The following is a 26,454-nucleotide window of genomic DNA, read 5'->3' as shown; positions in this document are numbered from 1 at the left end:
GCTGTTCTCTTAGGTTTTGCTTGTCTGTAAAGCTTTTGATTTCTTCATCAAATCTGAGTGAGATTCTTGCCAGGAGAGTAATCTTGGTTGTAGGTTCTTCCCTTTCATCCCTTTAAATATGTCATGCCACTCCCTTATGGCTTGTAGAGTTTCTGCTGAGACATCAGCTGTTAACCTTATGGGAGTTCCCTTGTATGTTGTCATTTTTCCCTTGCTGCTTTCAATAATTTTTCTTTGTCTTTAATTTTTGCCAATTTGATTACTATGTGTCTCAGCATGTTTCTCCTTGGGTTTATCCTGTATGGGACTCTCTGTGCTTCCTGGACTTGGGTGGCTATTTCCTTTCCCATGTTAGGGAAGTTTTCAACTATAATCTCTTCAAATATTTTCTAGGGTAATTTCTCTCTCTCTTCTCCTTCTGGGACCCCTATAATGCGAATGTTGTTATGTTTAATGTTGTCCCAGAGGTCTCTTAGGCTGTCTTCATTTATTTTCATTCTTTTTTCTTTATTCTGTTCCACAGCAGTGAATTCCACCATTCTGTCTTCCAGGTCACTTATCCGTTCTTTGCCTCAGTTATTCTGCTATTGATTCCTTGTAGTGTAGCTTTAATTTCAGTTATATTGTTCATCTCTGTTTATTTGTTCTTTAATTGCTTGTTTGTTCTTTAATTCTTCTTGGTCTTTGTTAAACATTTCTTGCATCTTCTTGATCTTTGCCTCCATTCTTTTTCCAAGGTCCTGGATCATCTTCATTATCATTATTCTGAATCCTTTTTCTGGAAGGTTGCCTACCTCCACTTCATTTAGTCATTTTTCTGGGGGTTTATCTTGTTCCTTCATCTGGTACATAGCCTTCTGCCTTTTCATCTTGTCTGTCTTTCTGTGAATGTGGTTTTATTTTCCACAGGCTGCAGGACTGTAGTTCTTCTTGCTTCTGCTGTCTGTCCTCTAGTGGATGAGGCTGTCTGAGAGACTTGTACAAGTTTCTAACACAGTTCTTTTAGAAATTGTCAGAGAGGGTAGACAAAATTAATTAAGATCATATAATTTTAATTTGACAAATATAATAGCAAATTGAACTGAATATATTTTATTGATTTATCCTCTGTGAGGCTGGATATACTTATACTGAATATTAAAGCAATAACATTAGAAATCAGCAACAAAATGATAGCCTAGACCCATACAATTTAAAAACACCTTGAAATTATTTATGAGTTAAAGAGGAAATCAAAATGGAAATTACAGACTATCTAGAAGTGAACAAAAAGAGCTCTAAATATCAAAACAGTACTCTGAAGAAAATTCATAGACTAAAAAACGTTTTTTTAAGGAAACAAGAAAGACTGAAAATAAACTAATATAAAAACAAACCCTAAGACTTCAGCTCGAGAAGGTGGAGAAAGAATAGTAAAATAATGCAAAGGAGAGTTGAAGGTGGAATCCAAAAAGATAAAAATGAAAGATGTTTAAATAAAATCAAAACAATGGAATTGATTAGCAAAATGTGGTTCTTTGAGTAGACTAGTAAATTTGACAATGTATTGTAAGTATGAGGCAAAGAAACCTGGAAGACTAATCACAAATAAATCGGAGTGAGAAAGTTTATGACATCTTTGTAAAGAGATATTTAAAGATTTTGTAACACAATTCTATTACTACTAAACTAACTTTGGAAAATTGCACTTCTCTAACATATATATAAGTTGCTAATATTGCCTCCCCCCCAAAAAAAATAACTTCAATAGTAAAATAACCCTAGAAGATATTGAAATGGTAATCAGATACCTATCTCAAAATTATACCAAACTCAGTCAGCATTTTTGGCAAATTGTCACACTCAAGTATCCAGTTTTCCTGTTATACAAACTAGTCTAAAAGACTAGTGAATGTTGGAAAATTGCTAACCTCTTCCTTTGATATTAAGTCTGTATAGGAACAGCACAAGAAAAATGATAGACCAATGTCACTATGACACAGATAAAAACAAATATCAAATCAAATGAAGTGTATTAAAGAAATCATTATAACTATATTTTCTGCTAAGGATACAAGGACATTCAAAAATATCTCCAAAATTATTGTTTGGTTCAAAAAACAGCAAGTTATAGAATATATTGACAGTATAATACAAGTTGCTATATATATATAAGGCAATACTACCTAGATTTTGTGAAGAGAATTTTTACGTTTACAAAAATACAGATGTTTATATTACATAGTACCTATATATGTGTATTATTATAAAAGCATGCATAAAGAACTGGAAAGATGCACAACAAATTGGTGCTAGTAGATTACAGAAGAACCCAGAATGTGTGGTTGTTGGAGTGTCAAGAGAGACCATAACTTTATCTCAAAGTTATTTTTTAAATTTAAATTTTTGCTGTTGTTTGAAGATTACTGTATTAATGTGATTTCATGTAACTTAAAAACCAAAACAATTACCACAATAATCTGCAACTGACATTCCTAGATTCACAAGGAAGATCCCAGATATTTGGAGTTTCCTTGAGCACATGTCGAAAGGGTATTTTAATGTGCTCTTAAGAGATTTTTTTTTTCAACCTCCTTCAATTTAATACATCCACAAAACATTTGTTGAGGAACATATCTGGGTAATTTGGAACGAAAAATTGATTCCTGACATAAGGAGCTTTTTGGGGAGTCTAATTGGGGAAGTAATTTAACCAACAGGTACTAGAGAGAATGGCAGATCCTGTGTGGAGGGTATTCACTGATTGTTTTAGGAGCACATAGGCAGAGAATATCACCTTTTGTCCTGGTTTCAATCTAAAGATTTCCTGTATCGTGTACAGATTACAAAAATAAGAAAAGTTTTTGAGATTTGGGGAAAATACATATGTATATGTGTGTATGTATGTAGTACAAACAGAAAATCTGAATCTTGTTCGTAATTGTTCTGTTAGGAACAACTGCATTAGCTCCAACAACCTCAGTTTCCCTATCTACAAAATGAGAGAAATGCACTAATTGTTCCCTAAAGATCATTTCCTCAAATCATGTCCATAACAGTAGTAAGAGAAAATTAAGATTGGAGAACATTTTCATCTTTTGCTCTGAAATATCTTGGCTATAGAGAGTGTACATCTCTTAAATTTGCTGTATGGATATCATATGCCTGAAAGCCTTGAAATCTGACATATCATCTATTTTTACAGAAATTGAAAAAGAAAGTTGTGGTGATCCTGGGACACCCTTATATGGAATTAGAGAAGGTGATGGATTTTCTAATCGTGATGTTTTAAGGTTCGAATGCCAGTTTGGATTTGAATTAATTGGAGAGAAATCCATTGTTTGTCAAGAGAATAACCAATGGTCTGCAAACATACCCATCTGCATCTGTGAGTACCAAATGCTTTGCTTCCAGATAGCATATGCTACCCTGTCCTTGCATATAATTGCTTTTGTAATTAATTGCAAAGAACTGGAACTGTGTAATTATTTTTGAATGAGTAGCACTTTTCAACACTATCTTTAACAAGTGTGCTTATGCCAAATTATAAATTTCATTGCAGATTTAAATAAAGTTAGCACAGTTCACTTGGTAAATGGCAAAGTATATTTTACATATGTCCTCATAACACTTTATTGGTGGCATTTTATACTTTATAGATAGAATACTTCTTATGGAAATTATACATCTGAGCTAATTCTATTAGGCTCATTTATTTTAACAAGGTAGTATATGCTTATTTGCAATCAGAAACACTTAAAATATTTAAAGCTTATATTCTATGTATAATGCATTAACTTATTTTTTCTTGTAGATGCTCACACTAATGCCTGCTTAAGTGCCATTTATTTATATTGCACAGAATAAAATTCATTAATGTTTGTGATATACAATATGCTTGGATTAAAATAATGTGTTTCTTCAAATACTTTAAAGCGTTCCAATTTAGCTGCAACAAAAATATAATTTGTTTTATCTGTTGATGCACTTTTAGGTTAAATTAAATACTATCTTCATTACCAACAAATACAGCTTACCAGGTGTGAATGCAATATTGAAAATTTTGCATTTAGTTTTGTTACAAATGATAACATATAAGCTCATAATCATGAAAGTAAAAAATAGTTTTCTTGTTTTAAAATATGACTTTTCATCTGTATCTAACTTATAATGATCATGCTTTTCATTTGTGAAATCCTTTATTCCCTACAAAGGCATTAGCACAAACTTTACTTCAATATATAACTGGTTTTAAAAAAATTTAGCAGTTTTCAAGACCTGCATTTTATCTGAATTTTAATTTGTGCTGCAAAACACACATTTTCCTTTATTGAAAATGTTGATTATTGAACATTTTTAAAATATTTAACATTTTTAAACACGTACTGAGAACTTTTAAAGTGAGTGGAGGCCAAACGTTTTCAAATATATATATATATATATATATATATATAAAATCTTTTTTTCCTCTGTGTAATAGATCATTTTTTTTAATCCTTCCTCTACTTTCTAAATGTTCTGTGTGAACCTTTAAATCATATTTTTTAAAAGCTAAAAAAATAAATCTGAGGGGAAATAAAGACTAACCTTAGTATGGTATGGGAGTTCTTATTTAGTTCTTTTTCCAGCGTTAGCCCCTGGTGGCAGCTATCATAAGTGTTAATTCATCTCCTTATCTGTGTTATAAGCTATCAGAGCATCCCATGGCCATGGTAGGAGTGAAGTTCACCTAGTTACTACCCTCACTCCAAGTTTTCTCCAGGTTGTATTATCCCAGTTATGTTAATACCTACATAATATTTGTGTGTGTTTGTTTTCAGTCATTTCGTGAGCATTATTGTTTTCTTTGGAAATGTCTATATACTTCTCCAATATTTTTTTAAGCACAGAAACTAAAACTTTGCACTGCACTCTAACATGGACATGATAAATGTCAAAATAAATTGCTTTTATTACCCCAATTATATTTTTGTGCATATTTAAACATACAGTAATTCAAAGTACTAGTAGCCTTCCTTAATAATGTGCAAACAACATCATATTTTTTTCTGCTTTATAAGATAGATTATATTGTTTAATATTATTTTTTTCAAACTGCTAATTGATTATTATAATTGTTGGCTGTGGCAAAATGAGGTAATTTGAATTATTTGAGGTAATACATTTGAAAATTTATTGTTTTTTATAATCTTCCTACCTTAACAGTTCCTTGCCTCTCTAACTTTACTGCACCAATGGGAACAGTCCTTTCTCCTGATTATCCCGAAGGGTATGGAAATAATTTAAATTGCATCTGGACAATAATCTCTGAACCAGGGAGTCGGATACACCTTTCTTTCAATGACTTCGATCTGGAATCCCAGTTTGACTTCCTTGCTGTTAAAGATGGAGACTCTCCAGACTCCCCAGTTCTTGGAACATTTACTGGGGCTGAGGTGCCTTCTCATCTTACTAGTAATAGTCATATACTACGATTGGAATTTCAAGCTGACCACTCAATGTCAGGACGTGGCTTTAACATCACTTATAACAGTAAGTTTAATTTTTTCATATAACATATTTCTACACATTAGAGCTAGAAAGGAATCATACAAAATAGCTCTCTTGTTCCACAGATAGGAAACTTGAACAAGTCATATACATAATTTGTATCAGGGACAGTCTTTCAGCCCTTGATTTCTAACCATATTTTTACTCCTTACTTGTCATTTCTCTTTGTGAGAGGCCTGATATTAAGGAGATATATTTCAAATATAATTATTATATCACCAATATATTAGCTTATTCTATTAAATCTTATAAGCATAATCTCAAACCTACTGTACATAACATATTTTGCTCTGTTACTGGTATGCAAACATAAAAGGGGGATAGATCCTTCCTTCAAGATATTCATATACCAGTAGAGGATTTTAAACAAATAATGACAACAGAGTTATAATTCCAAAGACAAAATTAGCTAGACTATCAAAGTATCACAGAGAAGGAAATCACTAATGCTGGGCAGTAGGTTACTGAGCTGACTTAGCAAAGATGCTACAGGGGGAAAATACCTTAGTGATTAAGAATATCAGCTCTAAGGTCAAACTATGCAACTTCAAATCTTGGTTTTGCTACAATTTTAGGTTTAATAACAGAGCCTCAGTATTCTCATCCATAAAGTCATACTGGGTTTCTGTAAGGAGCTGTTGATGAAAAAAATAATCAGTGGTCAATCTAAGAAAGAAATGAACATTTTTTTCCAAGCCAACCTGTGGATTATAACCTGGGAGACAGTCTTTCAGAAAGCTCTGAGGACTGTTCCACCTGTTAGAGATCAAAGCACAGTTATGTAAGTTTTTGAGACAAAGGGTTGTAGTCAAATGACCTATTAACAGTTTACACAATCCAGATCTGCACCTCCAAAGCAAGTAGTGGGTCATCGTTATCCCTTATGAGATTAAGAAGGAATGTTATCTACTAAGGAGGTCTGGTTAATGCAGATGAACGATACACACTAAAGAGGAAAGAAGAAGCCCAAGAGGGCAGAGAAAAAATTTATGTTTAAATTTTCATCTTGCCATAAAATATGAATTTTATTTAATCAGAGTAAATAGGGTGATGCATGTAAATAATTCAGCATATATACCTAATAAATACTCAATAAACATTAACCGTTGTTGTTTAGTTGTCTTCTGAAGTATTACCTTGTCAATTCTTATTCTATTATTGTATTTATTACATTGCTTTAGATTTAAGAATTCTTCGAGGTTATTTAGCTGTTGTCTATCACCCATATTTTTTGTATTTCAAAAGGATGAATATTATTTTTCTGAATATAACGTGGTGTAAATATAGCAAAAAGATGAATCACATAAATGAGAAAAGTTAACAAACTTAGTAAGTTAACAAACTTACTTAGTTTTAAGTAAGTTAGTTAGTTAACAAACTTACATACTAATGCTTCCATGTGCGCATATTTTACCTGAAGCTGTAGAATGCTAGTGATTTTTATTGTTTTCTTCAAAGTTACCACACTTTGTCAGATTCTGACCAACTTGATGAGTTATTTAAGTGTCACATTATAATAGGATTTAATTTCCTGCTCTTTAAAAAAGCACTGCACACCCCTCACCCTCACCCTTGCCCCAGCCTGTTCAGTGCGGAGCTTTGTCAGTTAATAACAAAATGCAGTTATTGTCTTTTCAAAGTGACACTCTTAGTGAACATTGTCACTAATAAGTTGTCAACATGTAATTGCACATCATTAAAGTTGAATTAGCTGTGACATGTGTCAGAGAGACATGCTGTATAAAATGGTTGCTTTATCTGTAAGTCCCTTTTAAAATATTTCATATATACGTATAAATATAGACACATATACATTTATCTATTTACAGTTTTATGTTGTCTTAAATGCATATATATATATATATATATATTTTATTTTATTTTATTTATTTTTTTCTTTTCTTGCCACACAGCTTGTGGGATCTTAGTTCTGCAACCAGGGATTGAACCCCAGACCCCACCAAGTCCTAACCACTGGACCACCAGGGAATTCCCTTAAATGAATAATATTTTTAACTTTAATATTTATGGTATCTTGAAGGTATTATGGAAATATGCCTCTTGTTCCTTGTTCTGTTTCTCTAGTAAATAATTTAAACCACTGTATTAAAATTCTTATATTCAATGCTTCCTACTGCTGTTTTTTTCTGAAAAATTATCCAGCAGGCATTATATATAGGAGCAACCAGGCTTAATCGATATTGAGCTTTTTAAAAGCACAGCAGAAAACAATAATTAGAAATAAGTGTACCTACAAAATAGTTTTTATATATTTTAGAATTTACCTTAATATTATTTTATACTGTTTAACTTAAAAATGAGGAGACTGGATAATACAATTATATAATTTATGAACAGTATCACAGTGATGATTTAGTGAAAAAATTTAAAATAACTGCATGTACTCATGCAGTATGTATATAATATTAAATTGTAAATACCCCTTAAAATGTTTTACATATTTAGACTTTGCTACTTTAAATATTCTTCCATTTATATTATACTAATTTAAACATTTATAAGGCAAATTTATAGGGCTCATGTAATCTATAATCTATGAGAAATTTAAGTAAGCACATTGTCCTTACACTTCTGCTACTTGCTGGGACGGTGCTAAATACGCATCCTGGGAGATACAAAGTAAAATAAGATAGTGACTCTGAACTAAAGAACTCACATTCTCTTGAGAGACATGAGACAAATAATCCAAGATACAATATGTTGTGGAGAGGGACTTCCCTGGTGGTCCAATGGGTAAGACTCTGTGCTCCCAATGCAGGGGGCCCAGGTTCGATCCCTGGTCAGGGGACTAGATCCCACATGCATGCTACAACTGAGTCCACATGCTGCAACAAAGATCCTGTGACCAGGTGCAGCCAAAATAAATAAATAAATAAATAAATAAATAAATAAATATTTTAAAAATATATGTTGTGAAGAAAAAATTTAAAGCCAGACCAGGGGATCCATTTCAATACTGTCTCTATGATCTGAGGCAAGCTACTTAACTTTTTCTGAATCTCACATTACTCTTTAGAGTAAATGGCTATACTTTGCTCATCAGGCTTTCTAAATGTTAAGTGAGGTGACAATATATCTAAAGCTCCTATCACAGTGCCTAGAACATGGTGTTTGCAAAAGAATTAGCTCTTTTCCCTTTTCCTAGATGGCAAAGAGTAAATGATATATGGAAAATTATAGAGAAATTGTAAGACTTTCATAACTAGATTGAAACATTTCACTTTAATACTCACTGTGAGATGATCTCTTCATTCCAAACAATGAATCACAAGAAAAGTTTTCAAAGGGACATAGTCAACCTGCTCTGTATCAACCTGCTCTGTATTCACATTAATTGGAATTCTGTCCAGCTTATACTGGATATTTTTGCTTAGATAGGGCAAATGATTTCAAGAAATAAACAGAAACAATTCTATTTTGAAATTTTGTAATTGTAGAGTGTAGTTCACATTTTAAAACCACCACATCCATTACACATCAGAGAGAAACAGGTATGGTCAGAGGAGAGCCTCTCTCTCTTTTTTTTTTTTTTTAAATAAAGGCTTTTCTAGAAATGAGCATAACCATTTTAAAAATCATTTTTTCTCATCCCCAATACACAAGGGTCTGTCTCATACTGCTAGTTTGTGTGTTTTTCTCTTTTTTTGCTGTTCTCAAGCATTTGGACATAATGAGTGTCCTGATCCTGGAATACCAATCAATGCAAGGCGGTTTGGGGACAACTTTCAATTAGGAAGTTCGATTTCAGTTATTTGCGAAGAAGGATTTATTAAAACCCAGGGAACAGAAACAATTACGTGTATTCTTATGGATGGAAAAGTGATGTGGAGTGGACCAATTCCAAAATGTGGAGGTAAGCACAATGGTCAGTGCAAATACAATTCCATCGTAACTATGCACTAGAAACCATAACAGGAAATTCATTGTTCTACCAGGACTCTTGTAATCTTAAAATATCATTTAGCATTATACTTTAGACATATGGTATGTAGTTAAATTACACTTTTAATATATTTTTTAATTTTTATTATTTTAATTTTTAGAAATCTTTTAGAAGCTCCCTTTAAAAGGAGCTCTTATTAAAAGATACACATTAATAAACAGTAGATATTGGTTGCATGTGTAGAGTACCTTTAATATATTTCATAGTTACAGCTGAGTATATTTTATAGTTTCCAGTCATATTTTTCTTGGTCTTTTAACTATTCATGGTATAAATTGAATTTATTTTTTAAAAAGCATTAACTGTTATTAATCATAATAAATAAATTTATGCTAAAGCACCCTTTATTTAAAATGTATAATTTTTGTAGGCATAGTTCACTAAACTTTTTTTTTTTCAATTTTGATTTGCCCAATAAAATGCAGTCAAGAAAGCTCAGGACAAAATATATGTGTGTTTTATGTATCTATATATACATACACAATGTTTGGAAGTACCTATATATCTTTGAATATATATAGTCGCATAAAGTCACAAATTATATTGGTAAGAAGGAAGGATGATCATCTTAAAGCTAAAACATATCAAGTATATAGCGTTTCAATATAGAATCTATAAGAGCGTTGGGGGGGTTTATTTAGAATTGTCACAGTAGGAAGTAACATTCTAAATTCTATTTTTCTCCTACTCTAAGGTTACACATCCATTTTATTTAAAAATATATAAAAGGACATTTACTAAGACAGATGAACTAGAGCCATTAAACACCCTTTAGTAGATCACCATGTAGTGATTAGGTGACAATTTTAAGTGGTTTCTTCTTTTTCTTGCTTTCCCAATTATTCTTGTTAGCTGTGCCCAAACTGACATTGGAACCTTTGTTTTCTCAATTTCTAGCTGGTAAATTGAGAAGATTTAATATATACTTTCCAAAACCTTTGTTTTCTCAATTTCTAGCTGGTAAATTGAGAATATTTAATATATAACAGACTTAATTGAATAATACAGCTATTACTTATAAATGTTGAGTTTCATTGAATTGAACATTTTCACAATATCTCATGATGAAGTAATCCAGACCATACAATTAAGTTTTCCTCTTAGCCCCTTCAATTAGCATCTCCCTCCTCTTCTAATCACCTTCTCATTTGTAACATCAGGGGCTGAACTAGATTTCACTGTTCTTTTCCAAACCTCAAATATTATGGGCTTAGTAGGGGTTACCCTGACAATGGCTATGACTATGCTATTATGTTTAAAAAACATAATGGAGTTGCACAATACAGGACTAAAATAAAAAGAGAAAAATGCAAGTAGTGTTAAATTTTTTCCATCATAATTTGCCCTGGAGCTCATTTGTTTTATAACCATAGTCCCCGACCTAGACTTGGGGAATCAGTCAGGAAAGCCTACATTAGTATTTGAAGGAAAATTAGGAGATAAAATTTTGTTTCAGGCAGAAGACATAGTACTGGTTCAATGTGACTGGAGTGAAGGATAGAGGGACAGGGTTTGATGAATACAGAGACCTCTGAAGAATGAAATGCTTTGTAAAGAGTGCTGAGCAGATTAAAAATTATCCTATGGCAACAGGAAGCCACCTTAGTTTGGAAATGACATGACCTGAGCCTCTCCCTCCCCCGCACTGAGAGTTGTTTACAGTTTCAGTAGACAGGCAGAGACTACCTCCAGATAATTGAATCTCGTTGGATTCTCGCTTGACTAACTTGGTTGTTGGTTTAGGAGCTGCTTGGTGCCTAGCTGTATGGGGTGGTAAAAATAATGAGGTTGACATCAACGAATCATTTGATGAATTGCTGCTTTATTTGAGAGAGCAATTTCAGTGAGATTTTTCACCATGAAAAATGAATGGTGTTTAACTTTTAAAAATAAGTGAAACTAAATATTCAGAACTAAGTTGGCACAGGCCAATAGGCCTTTCAGACATCCTAAAGAGAACTTTATAAAGTAGAAGAATATTTTTTCTGCATATGTGAGTGGAATTACATGCAGTTGGCTGGCTCACCTGCCAATTTCTGGATCCAACACGAGGTAGGAACATCACCAAGGATAAGGTTGGAGCCAGGGAAGGCAGAATGGTACTGGGCTGGAAGCGATCGTACAGTGGCACTTGCCAGATTACCTGCCACATCCCAGGCTGTGTTTTGAGCCAGGTTCCACCCAATAAAGCAGACTGATTTCAGCTCCTGTATAACTAACTCTGGTGGGTTTCATTTCTAAGACTCTGATTAAGGTTTGTAAAGATTTCCTTTAGTTTTGCCTGAATTCTACTTAGGTACTAATGAGAAGAGCCTGAAACTAGCTGAGGAAAGCTTGTTTTTCTCTCCCTAAGTTTTCTTTTTTTTCCTTCTTTTTTTTAATTTTAATCACACCACTTCCTCCCCCATTCCCCAAGCTGCCACATAGCCACTCCAACTTACACAAAGAATTATGTCTGGAAGCTCTCTCTGCCTATAGTCTTTGTTCTTTAGACCTTCCATATTTTGACAGAAAAGTTTTGCTTATTATTAATTATAGTTTTTCTTTTGGGGCTCTCTCACAGCTTCCAATATATGCTTAATATTTTAGCTAAAACTTTTTTATTATCATCGTATTAAACACTTTATATAGTGAAATATGTACGTGTTTATGTATTCTCATTAATACAAATAACTTTCTACTTTTATTTTCTTCACACAAAAAACTCCAAAATCAAATGTATTGTTAAAAATTGCTAATATGCATGGATTGCTGTGTGTTAAAATTAGAAAACAGAAAGAATTTGTTTTAATCAGAATTTATAGAGCAAAGGAAGTCACTATAAAATGTTTTGATAAGAAAACCCGGGGCTTCAACTCACTTAAAGATTGCCTTCTCCCCACAACTCCTCTCTGTCACAGTAGTGTAGAAGTTTAGGCATATTGGAAAATTAGTGATCCACCCACATTAACCAGTCTTCAACCCTAAAACTGTGGAAAATCTTTGAGAAAAGTGAAAAGAAGCTTTTTGTCTGCCATAGGCCTTGAATAAGGATTCTTCAAACCAAAAGGGAGAAATGAAATCACATATGTTGCAGTTCTGTGATCCCATAGCTGAACTTAGATTTATTTCGGATAGCTTAAATACAATTGTTAACAGAATTGGGTTATACATTTTATTCACTGACCTGAAGTTCAACACTGATACATTAGCTAAGGATAGATTTAGGCTGTCTTTGTGAAAATTTGAACCTTTTTCTTTAGAATGGGGTGATCGAATTCCCTTATGAGGAAGAAAGATTTGATGCTTTAAAAAGTCTTGTGATCTTTCAGTTTTGCTAATTGAAAACAAAATACATTAATTTTTATAATTAGCATTGAAACCATTCACTTTGAATTCCACAAACTGTCTGCCTAACTCAATTTAGTAACAATAAATGACTCTTTCACCCACACCTAGACAGTAGCCTGAATATAACTGGCTCTATCTAGGGCCAGTCTCTGCATGGTGACTTCAAAGACACATCCTAAAACCATGAAGAATAGTGTGAATGGTTATCATAGGTCTCCTTTAATGGGCTGACACAGGGATTTTCATGATTTTCTACCTAGAAATCTTCCTAAAAATCTTCTTCCTCTTTCTCCACCAAAGCTTCCCACTCATAGCAACAGCATAAACACTCTCCTTCTCTTCTGCTGTAGTCCCCTCACATTCATTTATTCTTCACACAGCCCTATTGGGCACCTTGTGAGCGTCCTCCGTAAATTCAGCCCTCGGGAAGTGCAATTTTCTTATAAGAATCTTTCCCCTTGGAATCCCTTCTTTCTTCACTCATTTTCCTTCTTTTTATGTGATCAGAATTCCTTTTAGGGACCTCTGAGGGCATTGCCAGGCTCACCCACATGTATCCTTCAAAGTTGCTTCTATCAGCCTTGGTTCTAGGAAATTTGGAATAGGGAGGGAAGGGGCAACCTTAAGTACGTTTGGATTTATTTCTCACTTCACCTGTGTGTGTGTGTGTGTGTGTGTGTGTGTGTGTGTGTGTGTGTCTCATGAAACACAGGTAAGATGGTGCTTTTACTCATTTTTCTCAAAGGACTAGTGGGCTACTAGATTTTCTTTACTGCACCAAGCAATGCAAACTGGAGTCAGCGCTTACCCACAAATCCTGGAATCTTTTTCTCACACAGTAAAATCCCATAGGATTTCTAGTCACTGGAATATTCCTTGTGACTAATACTGCTACATAGAAGGCAACATTTAAGGTATAATATTTGACCCACTCAGAGAGGTTTCCTTAGTGGCTTTAGGAAACCTATTGGTCTCTGCCCACCTATTTTCTTCCTGTCCAAGGGCTAGCTCCAAAGGATTGAGACATACCTGCCTTATTGTCCATAACTCGAGTGATCTGAGCATCATTATTTGGCCTTCTGTCTTCATTGTCTCTTTTTACCATTTATTGTTTAAAGTCTATTTTGTCTGAGACCTTCTTTCTTAAGTACAGCCATCATTAACATTTTTCTCAGCTTTGATTCACTTTATCAGATGCACGAGACCCTTTGTAGTGGGGAATGAGTCTATGGTTAGATGGTAAATTGGCTTTAAGTCTGCTCTGTCATGAACTTTTTACAAGTGCTTCTGGTCCTATCTTTTGTTCGTACCTTTTCCTAGCTATCTTGTTTTTAAATATAGCTGTGAGTTTACTGCATATCCAAAACATATTGTTCCAGCATTTGCACTCAGCTCAAATTCATCTGGATACTAATGTCCTCTAGTTTGGTGAAGCCAACTGCCATAAAATGGAGGTTTTGATGGATCTGAGTCCACTAATAGATCAAAATGCCCAATGTCATAACCTCAGATGCTTACAAGAGCTAGACGGTAACAGAAATAAATTACATGAGCTGAGTAAAACAGGCATCTCACAAGCAGTGAGCACTGTTATCTAGAGTTTTCTGTTTTAAAAAGCAGGACAATTGGACATATATTATTTTCTGTCTCTGTTGCAGTCATATAAGGAAACTGTTCCTGGATATGAGGATTTATTATTCATTGGTGAATGTCATTATAAAAAAAAATGCTACCTAATTATACTCATGTAGACTGAAGGATGAGAAGGATTTATTTGCAGACCAAAAATGAGAGTTGGAAAAAAAAAAAAAATGAGAGTTGGGTTAAAATGTATTCATTATTTCTTTATAAAATCTGAAATACATGCCATTTACATTTTAAAATCAAATGTTCCTTAATAAAATTATAAAATTATTTAACTGTTCATGAAAAATGTTGGACGAATCTAAAAATTGTATATTTTATTAAATTTCATTTTAATAAATATACTACTCAGGATCATTTTAGTCTCTCTTCCTGGTTTCTCTTCATTTCTATGATCTCTGTTTGTATGTGTTCCAGAGCTAGGTCTTGAATATTTTCTCCTATTTCCACTCACTCTGTTCATACTTTTCATCCAGTCTCCAGCTTTAAATAACACCTATGTGTTGATGGCTCTCAAATTTACATTCTTCTACTTCTGTGTCCTGAAGTCCAGACTCATCTATTCAACTTCCTCCTCAATATCTCCACTTAGATGTTTAATAGGCATCTCAAACTTAGGCTGTCCAAAACTGATCAGATCCCCCCAGTCACTCCAAACCTGATACTGTCACAGACTTTCTCTATCATCATTAATAGCACTCCATTCTTCCAGTAATTCAGGGGAAAACTCTTGGGAGTAATTCATGACTCCTTTCTTTCTATCACAACCATACACAATCCATCAGAAAAATCTGTTAGCTCTACCTGGAGTACCTATATTCAAAACCCATCTACTTCTCACTTCCTTAACTGCTGACATCCTGGTCCCAGCAACCATCATCTCTGGCCTAGATTACTGCAACAGTCTTGTAACTGGTCTCATTGCTTCTGCCCTTTCTCCTATTCAGTTCTGTAGAAACGGTTTGTTATTCAGTTTACCCATGCCCACCACTTAGTTTCTTCATAGTTATTTCTCTTATGGGACTGAATCTGCTTCTCTCCTCCTTTTTACCTGGCTCCTTGTCTCCCATGCCCTCTTCACTGTAGCTAGCAATGCCCTCTTTGGTCTAAAGCAATCCCCTCAACAAAAATGGAAATAGAATGTTGGCCTTCTGGATTACATGGTCATGTTCTTGAATATAATTAGGATGTAATACATTCATTGAACTGCTTTATAGATAAAGAGGATTATATTTAATAAAATACATTGGAAGACTTGGGTGAATGCTATTGGCTCAAAGTGGTTTATTTAATTAAGATGCTGAGTTAAGACTAACTGAAAGAAAGTTGTTCCTTCCTTGTGAAGATCTATAATAATTTCTAATATTCTTATCATTGTAGACTCCCTGAGAAGTAAAACAGTGAAAGCAAAATGCATGACTAACAAGGTATACAGGCAAAATTTCCCATTACTTTGGGAATGACAACTTATACCATACCAGCTAAGGAGAAAAATGTTGCAGTATCCCTGTCCATAAAAAATTGAGGTTCAGATACCTCCTTTGTGGCTTATTAAGTGGGTTCTAACTGACTCATTTCTCTCAATCATAACCTCAGCTATCCCACTCCCAGTTTATATAAGCAGCCAAAGAAAAGTGAGGGAAATCGAGATCTATATGTATCTATTTACCTACCTACCTACCTACCTACCTAAACTGTTGGAGTCAAAAGTTGTTCATCTGTTCCTTTATCTCCCCATAGGAAGGAGGATGCTAGTCTCCTGCTCTTCAAGCCAAGTTAAGGGGAAGGACTCTAAAAGAATCCCTCATAAGGGAATGTAGTTGCCTGTGAAAAAGAGGAACTAGAATCGCCAGGTGGATATCTGATTATACTGTGTACTTGCTGATCTGCCTTCTATGCTGAATGAACAAGAGAAAGAAAACTGGTCAAAACTGGCAGATTAAAGAGAGGGAAAGCTGGCTAGTTGAAATCATTTAGCAAGTCAATGATGTGAGCTTACTCTGCATCAAATGAATACAAAAGAAAGTACCCTGGCTTGGCCACTAGGTAAAAGAAACTCAACAGCCAGAGACCATAGGATGTACTGTCAGGGGTGAAAGCAGGGAGGTAACTGGAAAAAGTTGATCTTCTCTTCTGTCAGGAAATTTCCTGATAGAAGTGAGAAGCCATCCTTCTAATTCTTGGCCTTTACAAAGAACTCATTTATTATCCTTATGGAAAGAGCAAAACATTTTCCATATCTGACAAATAGAAAATCTCAGGGACCAGTTAGAGTTAGTGAGGAAACAGCAACAGTCAGGAGAGGACTGTGACAGCACACTTTTCCTCATTTTAGCCCTAACACCCCACAAGAAAAAGGACCTAAGGGGAAGAGGAAGGGGACATGCTGAGAAAGGTTACAGTATCTTCTCTGCTCCAACTGCTGAAGCGAATGGAGGAATGAATCATCAAGTGCTGGTCCTCCATCAGCACCCTGCTCCCCATCCTCCAAGGTGCTCAAAGATGCACCTTGGGTGGGTACGTGTAGTAAATAAAACAGAATTTTAAATTGGATTGGACCAAGTTTTTTAATACTGTAAGTGATGAGAATTTTCAAGGATGTGCCCAACACTTCTTTAAGGAGAGGGAGATTTGTCAGTACATGTTTGAAGGCAGTAATTAAGAAGGAAGAAAGGGAGGGAGGGAGGGAGGGAGGGAGGAAGGAAGGAAAAAAAAAGAAAGAAAAGGAAAGAAAGAAAGAAGAAAAGAGAGAAAGAAAGAAACCAATTTCTGTTTTCATTTCACCGATTTCAGAATATTCCATAAAATGCTTACTCAAGCAAGAACTTTCTTGCCCTCAGTAGAGAACTCCCTGCATAACTATGGCTTAAGTTCCTTTTTACTGTAATGGGATATCTTAGAGAATTCCTTGAGTGAATAGGATGGGACTAGGGTCCCTGGAGAACTGTTTGACAGCAAGGCTGGACTTGCATGCCAATGAACTTCCCCTTTGAGGATAAGGACTTTTCTCTTGAATCTCAGCCTCAAAGGGAAGGAAATCCTTCTCATTCACAGACGTTGCACTCTCTGGAGGGATTTCGTTTGAGGGAGCAATTAGAGTAACAGTCTGATGCATAGATCAGAATATATTGTGGTTCTCATAGAGAGAATGTGTGTTCACACACATATACCTATTCATATCTAATAATAGACCCCTCTTTTAGTTACATATTAAGGTAGTAGTAAATTCCTAGAGGACTACCATAGGGAAAACTAACTTAACAGCACTCTGCAGGGTTTTGCTCCTAATTTCTGTGGAGCTGGGTAGGGGAAGGGTAGAAGGGGTTATAGAAATGGAAAGAGGTTCAGAGCTGTGATTGCTTGTCTGCATTCCTGGCACTTTAATTCCTATGTTTCTGACTTTCTCTTTTTATCCAAGATAGAGATGCAGTTTGTTTCCCATAATTTTCTTTGAAACATCATCCAGTGTGTTGAGGTTAGACAGAGCAGGTGCTTACTTACCACACCTATAACCAACCATAAAGCAAGTTTAAAAATTAAAAAAAAAGGAAAGAAATGGAACCTTCATTGTTTATAATCCCCAAGATCAAAACCTAGCTCTTCTTCTGGTCCTCAATTCCCTTCTGAGCACCTAAGTGCCACTTCTCAGATGAAAGAGCACCAAAATTCTGAAGTATTTTTATTCAAAAGAATTTTAGCTGAATACAGTCTGAAACACTTCTGACACTTCATACAGATCTTAAAGCATACTGGATATTTTGAATTTGTCCATTCTGTCCATTCTGAAGCAGGAGGGAAGGGGGCAGGGCACAACCTTTGAAAGAATGACATAGCCCGAGGACATGACATAAACTGATTAGGACCAAATGGGTACAAGATGGCGGACAACTCAACTTCCACTAGACACTGAGCCTCAGTATACACTCACTGTAACACATCAGCAAGCTAAATGACAAACCCACAGGCACCATGACAGTTGCAAGGCCAACCATAAGGATCAAAAATTGGGCGGTGGCCCAATTCCCGGAGATCTCCTCCCCTTCCTGAAATAGCTGGAATACGCCTCCCACTCATTAGCCTATGAAATGACCCACCCCTATAAAAACTGACAACCCCATGCCCTGGTGCCTTTCTCACCTTCTGAGATGACCCACACTCTGTCTGTGGAGTGTGTTTCTCTCTAAATAAATCCACTTCTTACCTATCACTTTGTCTCTCACTGAATTCTCTCTATGATGAGACATCAAAAACCTGAGCTTCATTAAGTCCTGAAGCCAGGTGTGTGATCTCAGTTGGAAGACTGTGGGTTTTGGCCAGGTTCAAGTCTCAGCTATGTGGGTGCAAGTCCCAATCAGGGTTTTGGCCAGCTTTGAGTCTTGGATGCGTGGGTTCAAGCCCCAATCAGGCTTTTGGCTGGGTTTGAGTCCCAGCCTGTGGGTTCAAGTCCCAATCTGAGGTGCATGGTTTCAATTCTACTCAAAGTAACACAGAAATAAGTCATCACTCCAATGAAAATTATTTATAACAGACTTTCTTCAGGCCTTAGAAAAATGAAACAGGATAAATGAACTATTTCTACTTTGCCATTTATGCTTTGTTTTCATTATTTAAAATGGGGAGAAGTTAGAGGCAACAATCTGTATTTCACTAACAGATGGAAATTACCTCTTTATCCCAGGAACCTGAGTGATTATCCAGGAGCATCTTGGAGTTACAGACTAGCCATATCCTCTTAGATTTTGTCAGCTTGGTCTGTGGTCCAAGAGCTATAAAATGACCTGAGGGATTGGAGTGGAGTGAGGGTTTTGTTAACAATGCCTTCTGGGTCCTACCTTATAATTACTAGAAGTGTGTTCTGGGAATCTGCATTTTAACAAGTTTTTAATCTAAACTCACTTCTAGGTATCCGCAAATGTTTGAAAGTAACCACTGCATGAAACCAAAAGTTCCTCTCCTCATTTTCCACTAACTATAAGCTTCAGAAACAAAAAAAATACTTGACTTTCCCTCATACATTAGTATTGTTGTCAAGCCTAAGTTTGTGTGCCCAATGCACAGTGAGGCCAAACAAACCGAAAAGTCAGAGTTTGGAGCAGAGAAAAGTTTATTGTAAGGCCAAGCAAGGAGAATGGGCAGCTCATGCTCAAAACACCCCCAACTACCTGATGGTTTTCAGGGAAGAGTTTTTAAAGGCAAAATTTGGAGTGAGAGCTGCAGGGTGTGTGACTTTCTTCTGATTGGTTGGTGCTGAGGTAACAGGATGGTATTCCAGGAATCTTGTGCTCAGCCTGGTTACCATCCTGCACCTGGGAGGGGGCCTTAGTTCCTATAGAAGAACTCAAAGATGCATTGTTATGTATACCACTTGGGGAGGAACCAGGACCATGCTTTATTGCTGCACTATTGTTTCTTGACTGCTTTTCCCTTGTGTCTCCATCTCCTCACTTCCCAGACTAATAACTCTTTGAATCTGCCCTTTGGAACTCAGGGAAAATCTAGGAGGCTGAAGCTATTTTCCTACAAACAAGGAATTGGGTATATGGAGAAGCTTTTGTACAGGGGAGGGCGCCACAGCATACTGCTTGGTTTCAGTATTTCTCACTTTATTCTTTCTCTGCTCTTTCTGTCCCTCTACCCCTATCTGCTATTCATTTTTTTTTTTTTTTAATCAAACTCACCTCTGACAAAATCTCCTTCAAGAACTCTTTCTTAATGCCCTTGGGATGTCACCTGTCTCTCCCCTACATTTCCAGCCTATCTGGCTCAAGCATGTATTTATTCTTCATGTTAGCTGTGCCTTTCTTCCTTGCAGAAACTGTGGGTCTCCTGAGGACAGATATAATGTCATATAGATTTTTTTTTAAATTTCATCACCTGGCATAGTATCTTATATACATCAAAAGCTAAATAATTTTTTGAATTAATACATGAATAATAAATAAATTAATGTCAGGGAAGCACTTAAAATTGTGTGGTTAAAATCTCAAATTTACATTAAAAACTTTGGGTTGAATATTCTATCCCCCTAACTATCCATTTGTCTTCATTAAACCTATTTTAAGGAGAATAGATATGCTTAAATAAATATCTCTCTTGGAAAATTAATCCAATACATCTATCATGGAAGTCATTTCTAATTTGAAATTTGAAGATTTGAATTTGAATCTCACCTCTGCTACTACCCAGATCTTTGTTTCTCATCAAGTCATATGTTTGATAATCTTTTTTCTTACCTGCAAAACTGGCATAAAAAAGAAACAAGCATTTTTATGCTATAAGCTTATTAAAGTAATTAAGTTATGTATATAAAAGCATACTCTAAACTGGAAAGCATTATGACTGTCTTAGTTGGCATAGCAGAAATGGCCAGCTGTTTACCTTTAAGCTCTTACCCCATTCATTATACAGAGTTGTAGGTAGGAAATAGCTATCCAGCCGAGGGACTTCATTTCACAGCCTCCTTTGAAGTTAGGTATGGCCAAGTGAGTAAGTGGAAGTAATGTAAATAACATCCAAGCTGTGGTCCATAAAAAGCATACACAGAGTGGTCCTCTATTCTCTGTTTCCTTTCCTGCCAGCTAAAATGGAAATGACTCCCATGGCAATCTAGAAAATCACCTGCTGAAAATGGCTGAGGCTTTGTCATCCTGTGTCTTAAGAGACTAGAAGGAGGATGGCTGTTTTGCTGATAGGCACACTGCATTGTACTGTTACATGAGTGTATCAAAGAAAAATTTCACCAGAGTTAAACAGGCAAGGAAGACTTTATTCAAGACTATTGCAATAAGGAAGACTCAAATTAAATAGAATCTCTTCTGTGAAGCCTTAATTCCTGTCCTCTTCCAGACCCCTTGTCCCATGGACATATCTTTCTTATATAATTTATGACATTATTACCTTTTATGTTTATGTTTCTGTGTTTTGCACATGGGCAGGGTGATAAAAGGAAAAAGAATATCTTAATTACATTTGTAAAGAAGTTTCTAGAGTCAAATTACCTCTGTTCAAATCCTTGCTAGATGATGTGCAAATTACTTAAATTTTCTACACATCAATGTTGTTACATACATATGTGGTTGGATTATTTTGAGTATTACATAAAATAATACAAAGGACTCCTTACATAGTGCCTGGCACCTAGGAAACATTTGATAAATGTTAGAAGTAGTACAAATACCACGTGGGAGCATACTTGACACACAATTGTTTGCTGAATGACTGAAATATGAATGAGTAAATGATGAATGAGTGAATAGGACTTGAAAATAAACACCTGTATCTTGATCTCCTTTCTGTTTTCCACATGTTCCAAGTTTCCTTTGTTCAGTCAAAGATACTGTCTTTTACAGAAGTCTTTCTTAAACTACAGAATGTTTATACTTGGAGGTACACAAGCTTTTAAGTGTTAAATATATAAGCATTTCTTAAATTTTAATAGGTACATATTTTTAGGCATTATAGAAAAATATAACTAATACCTAAAAGCAATGATTTTACAGATATTTTTGCTTAGGGCAAGTTTAAAGAAATCATTTAAGTTAAAATAAAAGTAAGTCTATTTAAAGAAAATCATTAATTATATAAGCAGTACATGGATGTGGCAAAATTGTAAGGTTTGGGCAATTAACTTTATTGCCTTTCTGTTTGTATTGTTATTCGTGTTATAGTTAAGGTTCTCTTTACAAATTCAAATCTTTGTTATTTTTATTACTATTAGTTATTTTAGCTTTCCAAAGCTTTCTCTTTTTCCTTTTTCTCTTGAACGTTTTCTTTACACTTGGTCTCCCCTTATTTTGTCCTGCACTTTGTCCCCTCCATGCTCTGCTGCTGTTGCTCCACCATGGCTTTTCTATGAACATCCTCCTGCCATGTGGCTGCTAGTCACTGTGATCATTAGGCTTTTCTTGACTGATCTGCACTTAGCATCTGTTTCTTCGCTTAGGTTTCACACTCTCTTGGGGAAGCTGTCTCCATACTTTTGAGATAATAATTTTGTAAAGTTCCAACCCTATGTGTGAGAGAAAGAAGCCAGTTCAGAATGTAGTATGTTAATTAGGAGAAGACTCACTTTGTTGCAGGGTCACTATTTGGGAAAGTCCTTTCAGGAAACAAACAGTCACCACATCTTTATGCTACTCCTTTCCTTTAAAGCTCCTTCCTAACTCTGCCTCTCTAACATGTTGGACTGAGGGACCAGCTGAAATGCTTCTGGGTACTCTACTTTTTAATCTTTAATGGCCCATTACTCAATTGCTAATTTTATGACTGATTACCTCTTTCAATCATGATTAGACTGAAGTACACAGATACTTTCCTAGAACAATTTGAGTTGATAACATATTAGGGATTTTTCTATATTTCCAGGACCTTCACTCACCAAAATACTTTACTCTGTCTTTTAAAATATGGTAATTTAAATGACTGTTATGCACATAATTTTATTTTTGAAATACATAATAACCTTACAGGAAACCTAATTATGAGTCATCATAGCAAGGAAGAGTAAATAATCCTCATCAAAATGGTCTCCTTTGAAAGCATTTTAAGAACCAAAATCAAATTCTACTAAGGAAGAAAATTTAGTTTTATATGAAAGTTCTTTCTCATACAAATAACAAATTTTGGCAATTTCACAGAAAATATTTTTCTCAAATGGACATTTTGTAGTAATGCTTGATTCCTAGGCCAATTTATTAAATATTTCTTATTTTATTTGGGCTATATCAAATTACTTACAGAATGAAAAAGTGTAAAAATAGTGTCTAGAACAGTAGGTTTTAGAAATTCTGTAAGGTAAAACAAATAAGTAAACAACAAGGACAAAAGTATAAACACATGAGATAGAGTTTAAATGGAAAGAATTAAAGAAAATAAAAATATAACATAGTAAGTCATTGGGAAGGGTCTCTATCTAATGTGTTGAAAAGCCGATATAGTATACATTTGACTATTTTTCTTTCCAAATAATTTTCAATAATTCAAATACTCTTTGCTTCATTCCCCAGCTCCCACCCCCCACTTTGTATACCTCCTGAAGGTATAGAACAGGCTAATGCAGCTGGGCTGCAGAGTGAAGGGGAGAAGTTTGGAGTATAGGCTAGAGTGTAAGGCAATAGCTAGGGTCATTCAAGGCCTTGTTGGTCAACACAGAAAAATGCCATTTAAAAGTGTTTGAGGGCTTCCCTGGCGGCGCAGTGGTTGAGAGTCCGCCTGCCGATGCAGGGGACACGGGTTCGTGCCCTGGTCCGGGAGGATCCCACATGCTTCGGAGCGGCTGGGCCCAAGAGCCATGGCCGCTGGGCCTGCGCGTCTGGAGCCTGCGCTCCGCAACGGGAGAGGCCACAGCAGTGAGAGGCCCGCGTACCGGAAAAAAATAAAAAAAATAAAAAATAAAAGTGTTTGAGGTTTAAACAATTACTCTGGCCATAGTGTGGAGGATAGTTAGCATGGATGAGGAGAGACCAATTAAGAGGGTCAGTTAGGAGGGTTTATACCAGAGATGAAATTATGGTAATTTAATCTGGTAGGTATAGAGATAGAGAAACAAGACTGGGCTTGAGGATGGATTGGATATGGGAGTAAATAGTAAGGATAATGGAACTATGAAAGATGACTACTTTTAACTTTCTGGGCTATGCAAATCCATGGATGGTGGTTTCATTTACCAATATTGGAAATAATGGGAGAGGACTGGTTTTGAGGTCCTATTTTGTAAAAACTGACTTGAAAGTACTTTTGAGGCTTTCAGGTCTTGTGAACTTTAACAAGTTGTTCTTTCAACTTGGTTTATTTCTCTTCAAAATGAGGTGCTTACACTAAATTACCTTATCAGTACCTATTGGGATTAAAATGCTATGATTGTGGTTTCAATTGTGTATGCGTTTAGGGGAAAGCAGATTAAATTCTTGAAATGATAAGCTGAGTTGAATCTGATGTTAAAGAGAGAAGAGATCAAGGTACCTGTCTAGGAAAGCAAATGGTATGATGAAACTGTAAATTGAAGGACATTGTTCTGACAGCTGGATTGAAGCAAGAGAGAAATTAGCAGATGGGAAATCAGGGAAGAGACTGAATGAATGAAGGCCTAAAATTGTAATAGGGACTCTGGTAAAAGGAAGATCAAAGTTTTAGACACTGTATAGCATGAATTAACAGTATTTGATACATAAATCAGAAAATAAAAGACAGAGAAACTAAAACTAACAGCTTATATTTTTTTCAAGTTTTGAAAATGATGGAGACACAAGAACGTATTTAAGGGATATAATTGGGAGACTTGAGTTTATCTGACATGCTGAGTGTGTAACTAAGCCGTATTTCAAAAAGTAAATTACTTTTTTTAGGGAAAATAATCATTCAATAATAGAATGACTGGAGGAAATTTTACTTTCAAAAACAATATTAAATAACATTTAATATGTACATGCAAAAATTAATTTTAAAAAATACAAAAATTAATTTTAAAAAATTAATTAAAAAAAATTTTTTAAAATACATTTTTAAAAAATGTCAGGTATTTTTTAAAACTGCATGTATTATAGGTTTAAGTACATGATTTTAGTATTTCCAGTTTTGAACTTAACATTATTTTGTATCAGGAGTTATGATGTTAAGGTAATTAAAACATCTTATATTTGCATAATTCATAACATTTATATCCATATAATTCTCACTGATCAATACATTGTAAAAATACAATGACTTACTATGTTAAAAAATTAATTTTAAAAATAATTTTAAAAAAATTTTAAAAAATACATGATTCAGCCCATAATAATAACCTACACATTAAGAAAATGGTTTTATTTATTTTATGTATTTATTTATAATTTATTTAATTTATTTATTTATAATTTAAAAAAATTAATTTAAAAAAATACAATTAATTTTAAAAAATTAATTGTAAAAAATACATTTAATATGTACATGCAAAAATTAATTTTAAAAAATACATTTTAAAATTTAAAAAAATTTTTAAAAAATTTTAAAAAATTAATTTTAAAATATATTAATAAAAAAATAAAAAATAATTTTAAAATGTATTTAAAAAATACATTTTAAAAAATATTTTAAAAAATTTATTTAAAAAAAAATTTTAAAATAAAATTTACTTTATTTTAAAAAATAAAATGTAAAAAATATATTTTAAAATTAATTTTAAAAATTAATTTTAAAAAATTTTTTAAATAAAAATTTTAAAATTAATGTAAACAAATACATTAATTTTAAAAAATACATACATGGATGTATTTAGTACAGTTAGTACTAAAAATATTTTCTGCAACTTGTTCTAAAATTTGTGTTTTTACTTGTTCTCTGATTTTATTTTTCAGCTCCATGTGGTGGCCATTTTTCAGCTCCCAGTGGATTGATTCTCTCACCAGGATGGCCAGGATACTATAAAGACTCTCTGAATTGTGAATGGGTGATTGAAGCTGAACCTGGACACTCTATCAAAATTACATTTGAAAGGTTTCTGCAAATATTTTTCTAGTTAAAAAAAATTATCTAAAAGAATAGTTGAGATTCTGCATTTTACTTTCCATATTAATGTTTAATTTTATTACAGTAGTCAATTGTTGGACATTGAGTGTTTCAGAATGTTTGTCCCTTTTAGCCTTTCAGCCTATTTTCAAGTTAATTTTCTATTTCTTTGATGCTCTATCAGTATGAATGAAATGTGTAAGATGGACCTTTTTTGATTCATATATATGCATACTACTGTGATATGAACCTATGACCTATAACTTAGTAAGTTTAGTCGTCCTGTACTTTGAAGGGCCTGTGGATTCTGTTCTGCTAGATTCCAAAAGGCAAAGGTGCTGTAAACACACTTGAATTGATACCGTATTGCAGCCTAAGACATTTGGTTACACATACTACCTATACCTATATACCTACACTTTATAAGTCCTTCAGAAAAATGGCTGCGTCAAATTAATGTAAATTAATGATTGGTCAGTCAAGTTTCTTTTTTTCCTTAAGAT

The 26,454-nt window shown here is 34.4% G+C and overlaps 1 protein-coding gene across 2 annotated transcripts in view; it reads left to right on the top strand.

The window, feature by feature from the left end:
• Window positions 1–26,454, top strand: part of CSMD3 (CUB and Sushi multiple domains 3) — a 1,097,972-nt gene that overhangs the window by 648,548 nt on the left and 422,970 nt on the right. For both annotated transcript variants that reach the window (XM_007468748.1, XM_007468747.1), the window contains 4 exons: window positions 3,185–3,367; window positions 5,185–5,511; window positions 9,209–9,403; window positions 25,801–25,939. In XM_007468748.1, coding sequence (XP_007468810.1) covers window positions 3,185–3,367; window positions 5,185–5,511; window positions 9,209–9,403; window positions 25,801–25,939 — 844 coding nt within the window. The remainder of the gene's footprint in view (window positions 1–3,184; window positions 3,368–5,184; window positions 5,512–9,208; window positions 9,404–25,800; window positions 25,940–26,454) is intronic.

The sequence above is a fragment of the Lipotes vexillifer genome, unplaced genomic scaffold (genome assembly GCF_000442215.2).
Source record: "Lipotes vexillifer unplaced genomic scaffold, Lipotes_vexillifer_v1.1 scaffold1679, whole genome shotgun sequence".
Classification (NCBI taxonomy): domain Eukaryota; kingdom Metazoa; phylum Chordata; class Mammalia; order Artiodactyla; family Lipotidae; genus Lipotes; species Lipotes vexillifer.
This window is presented reverse-complemented; position numbering and strand designations above follow the sequence as displayed.